The sequence below is a fragment of the Cyprinodon variegatus genome, unplaced genomic scaffold, assembly GCF_000732505.1.
Source record: "Cyprinodon variegatus isolate N-32 unplaced genomic scaffold, C_variegatus-1.0 Scaffold465, whole genome shotgun sequence".
NCBI lineage: Eukaryota > Metazoa > Chordata > Actinopteri > Cyprinodontiformes > Cyprinodontidae > Cyprinodon > Cyprinodon variegatus.
The window spans coordinates 611,318-619,184 of NW_015150918.1; the positions used below are offsets into that span (position 1 = coordinate 611,318).

The 7,867-nt window shown below is 39.6% G+C and overlaps 1 protein-coding gene across 2 annotated transcripts in view; it reads left to right on the top strand.

The window, feature by feature from the left end:
* Positions 1-7,546, top strand: part of LOC107094132 (cyclin-T2-like) — an 11,518-nt gene extending 3,972 nt beyond the window's left edge. Inside the window, exons 4-9 of one of the 2 annotated variants that reach the window (XM_015389565.1) lie at positions 956-1,016; positions 1,877-1,939; positions 2,082-2,127; positions 5,031-5,194; positions 5,576-5,646; positions 5,729-7,546. In XM_015389565.1, the coding sequence (XP_015245051.1) occupies positions 956-1,016; positions 1,877-1,939; positions 2,082-2,127; positions 5,031-5,194; positions 5,576-5,646; positions 5,729-6,739 (1,416 nt within the window). In that variant the 3' untranslated portion in view covers positions 6,740-7,546. Of the gene's footprint in view, positions 1-955; positions 1,017-1,876; positions 1,940-2,081; positions 2,467-5,030; positions 5,195-5,575; positions 5,647-5,728 lie in introns of those variants that run through there. The other variant, XR_001481653.1, reaches the window with a different exon arrangement.
* The last annotated feature ends 321 nt before the right edge of the window (positions 7,547-7,867 follow it).

Consider the following 7,867-nt stretch of genomic DNA (forward strand, 5'->3'; position numbering starts at 1 on the left):
AATGTTACGACTTTATTCTCCTGATGTTATGACTTTATTCTCGCAATGTTACAACTTTATTCTCCTAATGTTATAACTTTATTCTCGCAATGTTACAACTTTATTCTCGCAATGTTACGACTTTAATCTCCTAATGTTATGACTTTATTCCCGAAACGGAAGTAAAAAATCTCTAGCCTGGCCCTAATACTCTCTCGTAAGGGTGCACGTTATTCCCCAGAATTAAGAAAGAAAAAAGGCCAAAAAGTGGAAAATGTTAACCATATTTAGGCAAAAACAGCTACTCATGTATGCGTTTCCAGATTGTTTTTAAATTTTTATAAACCATCAATGTTGGCTTTCTTCAAACAACGCATTCATCTACTTTGTTTTTAGAAATATCTAACCAGGGCTGGCTGGCTTCTTTGGTAGAAAATCTGATTACCGTTCAGCTTTGGTTGCATGCTGCAAGGAGCAGATGCAAATGTGAGGAAAATCCTGAACTCCAGGTTAAACTGTCTCACTGTAATTGATGGTAGTTTAACTAAATAAAGCGCAATGGGGGAAATGAATCACAAAGTGCTGCAAAAACACAATTTACATGCATCTGGGGAAAACTAAAAAAAAAAAAAAATGCCTCAAATTTAGCTTTTTAAATTGTTGAACATCCATGTAGCGGGAGATGTAACCATTGCTTGGGTGTATCTCAATACCCGCAGATCAGGTTGGCTTTTATATGTAGTTTGGTACCAAATGTGTAAGAAATCCTAATCTTAATGCTTTAAATTAAGTTTTAAAGACCGAATGTCTAATATCAAGAAACTTTTTTTTAATGTGTGATCATGGTGAACCAGATTCCTGATGTCTGAGGTTGTATTACTTTGCACACTGACTTTGTTTTGCAGTAGGTTAGTAATAAGGCAGATTCCAGGAAATTGCTGAGAGGTACTTTACCTTTGTTTGTTTATTTTTTTAGGCGTTCCAACTGCTGGCACAAGAGCTTGTAGCCCTAGAAACAATAGTGCTGCAAACGCTGGGTAAGAAATCTTCCGCTTTGCTTTATGGCTGCAGCTAATGATTATTTTCCAAATCGATTAACCTGTCGATTATTTAGCAAAGGGTTCCTTGTAGAGGACTTTTTGCAAAATTAAACCAGGTGAAAATAAAACCTTTCAACTTGAGGCGTTCTGGATAAAACATATTGACAAATGAAAAAGATTTAATATAGATTATATATATTTTAAAAAAAAGTTTTGGGTATACTTGCTGCTCTAGGTGTGTCACTGTCAGCTGAAGGCATGTTTTAGAGTCTCTATACTTCAGTTAACAATCAATTACTAAATTAGTCGATTATTTTAATAAGTCATTAATCACAATTAATCCGATTAATTGTTTCAGGGTTATTTTGTGAAAATAAGTAATAAGGGACTGAATCATACTGTTATAATGTCAGGATTAGCTATTGCTATTGAAAATGAAGAAATTTCCTTATATTAATTCTTATACATTTCAAATTACAGATGTTGAGATAAGAATAAAGCATTGTATAGTGAAACTTTACAATTAAAAATTATTTACACGAGGAAGTCAAATCTTGTTGCTATGGAAACAAAACTATAGATTTCTGTCTCAGAATTACAACATAATGAAAGTATTGATTTTAATCGAAAATGAAATATAGCCTTGAAAAAAAAATATCGAAATAATACAAACCTATTATGATATATACTTATTATTGACTGACAATTGCCGATTATTTCAATAAGCAATTAATCATGGTTAATCTGATTGTTTCAGCCCTACTTTGTTTGATTTCCAGTAAAATGTAGTGTTTTTTATGCTGAGTTATTGTTTGATTTTTCACATGGGCTGTTTGTTCTTCTTCCTTGTGCTGCAGGTTTTGAAATTACAGTTGATCATCCTCACACAGATGTTGTGAGGTGTTCCCAGCTAGTGCGAGGTATTGCTTTTTTTCCCCTTGCAAACATTTGCAGTAAATCTGTTTTTAAATTATTTAACCAAGATATTTACATTTTTTGGCTCAATTATATCTTGTATGTTTTAAACAAGGACTAAAATGTGTTTTTCTTTTTCTTTTACAGCAAGCAAGGATTTGGCACAGACTTCCTATTTCATGGCTACCAACAGGTTATTATCCTGTTCCCATTCTTGCACTGTAATGGCACACTATAGCTTCCTGTCCTGCAGGGTCCCCCTCCCTGTGCCCAATGCCCTGCATGCAGCCTGGGCCCCGGGAACGCCCGGATGACGGGAAGTACCGGCCAGGCTGCTGTGTGCGGTGTATTGTACAAGGGCTCAGTGTTGGCACATAGGGGTTCAATGCACAATGCGGAGTGTAGTGGTGCTGTTTACCTCTCAGGGTTGTTTGGTACGGAGTGCACATGTCTAAAAAAAAACAAACAAAACACAAACGGTAGCCTGAACATAGCTTGCCACTAAAGATTCTTTAACTTATAAAGTTTCTTGGTAAGTACAGTTCAGTTCTTTTCATCTTTTTTTTTTCATCAGTTTTACATTTTATTTTACAGCAAAAAAAAAAAAAAATAATTGCAAGCTAAAAAATATTTGTTGTAATTAAAGTTGAGGAAATACTAAAATAATTTGATTCAAATCTAAGTTAACTGAACGTTTTGCAATAAAAAAAACTGTTTTTAAATGAACACATAAATAGTTTTAATGTTGATTATAAATATGAGCATCTTATCCTGCTTTATCAAAATGCAAATTAAGAAGAAACTGGCGTCGGAGACAAAAAGCCAGATTGAAGCCAATCAAGCTGTTAATCAGCTGATAGCATAGCTTCCATGTATGCTAACCTCCCTCGTCTTGCACCTGAATGTTGATGATGTGGTTTAGGGCAGGATAACATGCGCTGTGGGTCAGAAGGATGCGGATCTACAAAATGATCTTTTGGTATTTCATGTTTTGAAGCTGCAAAGTCCAAAAAAAAAAAGTTTTTTTGGTGTGGATAAGGCCATAGCCTGTTAGCATCAGTTAGAGAATCTTCCTCCATCTTTCACTGGCTGGAGTTTTTGCTCTATATTCTATTGTCTCCCCTGCTTCTAGTTCTTCCCTTTGCATTTTAAACCTCTATCCAGAGGTTAGGACCTGCCAACTCTGATTTATAGATTAAACTATTTGGAGATGTACTTCAAATATTTTTTCTCTATATGCCTTGCTTATAGAGGCATCATGGTGGCTAGTGTAGTACTGCCATCTTGTGGCTATTTTTGGTAGCTGTAAGGCTCTTTGATTTAGATGACAACTTAATAAACTGTTATATGCATTTAGTTAAGTCAGTTAAATGTCCTTAGATGAACCCAGGGATAAAAAGGCTGATATTTTCCTGTTTTTAAACAATGTCCTAGCAGAGCTCAGACTGCAGGGTTCGGGTCTCTATGTAATGTTGGATGAATAATCTGAATTTAATGAGGAATGAGATCCAAACGGCAAAAAGCTCTGTTATCATGTGTACTGGGAGAGATGTCTGTGTTAAAAGGGAGGTAGAGCAGATCTTTGAACTGCAACGCTTTTCATTGAAAGTGTCTTTTGAAGCAACAGGAAGAACCTTTATTGCCTAAACCATTACAGTAAAATTAGTTTGTCAATTTTAATTACTTAGTTAAAATACTAACTTCAATTTCTACATATATTTTGATAGCATGCCGGAAATAGGCGTGGATGAAAAGTGTCTGTTTCTACCTTAGTTTTAAAAGGCTTTACTGTAAAGTAACACCCCTGGTTAAGATGTGTTGAATTCCTTAAAAAATGTTAATTTGGTGCTTTTTTTAGTGCATTGAAATCCGAATCCTAATGTCAAATTTTTCAGGCTAGAAATTTTTCTTTTCCCAAATTAGAAAAAAGGATTGCTTTTCTAAACATTTCCTGCCATTAACGATTGTACATGAAGTCTCTTTCATCTCTACCAGGGCTGCCCCTGAATGTCTTGTTAACATTGGCTCTGCCAGATGTTTCCATTTATACAAACATTGCTTTAATTATCAAACTGAAACTTTGTTTTTTAAACTAAAATAGATAAAAATGGTTTAATATAAACACTGTTTACACCCCATATCAGGAAATAAATGTCAAATATAGATAAAAGCTGTAATGGGTTCTATGAAAAACCCCCATACTTCTTGAAGTCTATTGTTTCCTGTGTTTTTCTACTGGATGAAGTGATTAATCCAGGCATGCTTGACCTCAGCAACGATAACCACACCTGGATTAATCAGTTCCTCCAGCAATGAAAGACACGAAACAAAAGAGCTGCCTTAAATTCAGGCAGTTGTGGCCCATTCCTAATTTAAAATCGACGTCTACCTCATTGCAGAGAGTATAAACGGTCATAATTCTGCCATTGTTCAGTTACAGAATGATCCTCTTTGGTAACGATTGCTGCAGCTTTTTGAATAGATGTGAAGTGAAATGTCTCAATTTGTTGTCTCATTAAGATGCTATCCAGTACGTGTGTAGATCAATGCAGGCCATCTAGGAAATGATTTGAGTTCTTGATAGGTTTAGAATGGGAACCCAGCTTTACGATGACCGATACGATGGCGGCCCAATGCTGCAGGTCAGATCCTTTGTCACTCCGCCCCACTGTGATCGAGCTGAGAGAAATTTCACACGCGTTAAGAATTCATGAGGTGAAATTGTCCCCGATAGATCAAACAGCAGTCAGGAAAAACATTCCCTCTCATCCCTTCGTGTCCAGCAGGCAGGAGGACTCGGTGTTCAGGAATCTTAAACATCAGAAGGAGGAAGTTTCCTCAGCAGATGTGCTGCTTTAGAAAAACATTCTCTGCTTCTGGATGTAAATCAAATCAAATGGTTCATACTATCTGCAATGATCCGGTTCAATGATTTAATCCTAAATATTTCATACCAAGTCCTTAAATTGTTGAAATATATTTTCTTGTTCCAGTTCTAGTAGGTAAGCTGTAATGCTGTTAGTTTAGGCAGTGTTTGTGAAGTGAGAGCGATCTGCTGAGCCGGCTGATGTACCTGTGCCGTGTGTCTCCCTGCAGTTTGCACCTCACCACCTTCTGCCTGCAGTACAGGCCAACGGTTGTAGCTTGCGTCTGCATCCACCTGGCCTGTAAGTGGTCCAACTGGGAGATCCCGGTGTCCACAGATGGGAAGCACTGGTGGGAGTACGTGGACCGCACCGTTACGCTACAGCTGCTAGACGGTAAGGTTGGGAGCCCGATCTGGTGTTTAATGGACGTTTCATTTGTTCCGTTCAGGGAGAGGAAGCAGGTGTAGAAAAAGCGGGGGTTTCTTCGCAGTGTGCAGAGGTCTGGGTGTATTTGGAGTATTTTCCATCATCTTTCAAGAAACCGGTCCATCTGTCTACCTAACCCTTTTTTCCTGGTTTAAATCCTCCATCCTACCCATCACTTTATCCATCTGTTTTCTATCCTCCCAGTTTCTTCCATATTTAACCCCAGACCTCTGCAAAAAATGACCTCTAGAAATTCATACTTAGAAATGTAGAAAGGACGTGAAACCATGTCTATTAAATGTTTGCTTGTTTAATATTTGGTTATAATTCAGTATATGTTCCTTTCAGAACTTACCCATGAGTTCCTTCAGATTCTGGAGAGGACGCCCAGCAAACTGAAGAGGATACGAAACTGGAGGGTATGTCCGAAACGAGCCGACCACATGAGTATTTCTCCTGCAGGGTTGTTGGTTTAAAAAGTGCTGAACTGTCTGTCTGTAGGCCATTCAAGCAGCAAAGAAACCAAAGACAGAAGGTTCGACTGTGGAGAGTGCCTTCCAGGGGACATCTTTAGACGGCCTTCCTGGTGTTACCAACTCCTTCTTCCCCTCCGCCTCTACGTCAAACTCTTCAGAAATGTCCGCCCTGAGCTCCATGACGACCTCTTACCCCATCTACCAGCAGCTCAGCGACCAGTTCTCCCAGCCTGCCCACTCAGACTTCACGCTGGTCAAACACAAACACAAAGCTACAGCCGGGTCCAGCAGCGAGCACGAGCAGCCGGGCGTGAACGCCGCGTCTTTCTCCCGGCCGCCAAAAGTCTTGACTCTAGAGAAGTACAGGGTGAAACAGGCGGGGGAGCTGGCCCTGCAGAACGGCATGAAAGAGGAGCCCGGCGCGGAGATCTACGCGCCTCCAGCCGTCTCCTCCCACCACCACAAGAGACGCTCGCAGCAGCAAACTGGCCAGTCGGGCGACGGCAGGAGGGAGAAGTCGAGCTCAAAGAAGCCGAGGCTCGCCTCCTGCTACGCCGAGAACGGCTCCGCCGCAGGCGAGGAATTTAAAATGAGGATCAAAGTTTCATCCGATCCGGGCGGGACTCTGTCCGGGAAGGACAAGCACAAAGAGCACGGCGGGCACCGCCACTCTAAACACAGCCACTCGTATTCTCTGAGCGGGAACGGCAAAGGGAGCGCCGACGGTGCGTCCTTCTCCGTCCGAGCCCCCGGCAGCCACTTGAACGATGGGAGCTCCTCCGGCTCGTCCCGTAAGAGACAGCACGCAGACGGCGGCGGCCATAACCACCACCACCACCACCACTCCAAGAGCAGCAGGTCCTCCAAAGGACTGGGCTCGGCTCACTACCCATCGGACGGCGGCCAGAGAGCCATGGAGCTCCACAGCCACGATGGGACGAACGGTATGCTGCTGTCCAACGGCCAACACACTGACTACAAAAACACTTTCGACATGCTGGACTCTTTACTAAGTGCCCAAGGAATGAACTTGTAACTGTGAGCTCCTAGTGTTAACTAGGAAAGGTTTTATAGAGTTTAAAAAGCGACTTTATCGGTCTTAAGTTATCTGCATCACACTGATTATTGATGATTCCTATCAAACTACAGAGCTGTGTATTAATTCCTCGCAACACAAAAACACCACGTATGAGTTGCTTTGGGAATGCAGCCAGAAAATAATTCCTTTTAATGTAATTTTAAATGAGCTGATGGTTATTTTAATTGTGCACGTTTTTAAAGTCACAAAAAGAGAAGGAAAAAAAAAGACATTTTGCTGCCTTTGTGACAGTTTACAATTCATTTTTGTCGTTCAGTTTGTTCCACGAGAATCTCAGGTCTTTAAACATTTTTGATAAAAGAGCAAATCTCCCTCTGATCGGGGAGGAGACGGGTCGAGGTTTTTACACCCGACCCAGGAAGGGAAAACACGGTCTGCTTACGTTACAGGGTGCATCGGCGAGGCTCCATTTGCTATTTGAAGGCTGCACCTACTGAGCTACAGGTGAAGCTTATGTTACAACTGCTGTGGATGTGCATTGAAACCATAGCAGCTAAAGTTAAAACAAAACACAAAAAAAAACTTGTGATTGTTCTAGTCAATCGCTATTCAGTATGATAAATGTTATTAACTATCAGAACATACAGATCTCTAAAGTTGTGTGTACATAGGACTTTAGATGAGAAGTGTTGATTATTGCATCAGTCCAAATGACTCCATTGTATTAAGATCCAAAGCAGACTGTATCGATGAGAAAATCCTTAATTCATGTATTGGGAGCCCAAATAAAAACAATACGAAACTCATCCGTCCAATTTTCTCTATCAACTGCTGACAACATGATACAAAGGTTGATATTTAAAATAAAGGATAAAATCAATCAAATTGGTGTTGCAATATTATGGTTTCTACAGTTTGGATTGTTTTCAAACTTGATAATTCAAGCTTTTTAGTTTCATTTTTTTTTTCTAAATAAAAGAACAAGGTGGAATTTTTCAAGGATTATAAAATAATTTCTATTGCTGAAGCTAGAAATTAAATTCTTTACCACAAGAGTTTGATTAAAAAATATGTTCTGCTTTTAAATTGGTCTCTAATTTTTTATTTTTTTTTACCTAATACATT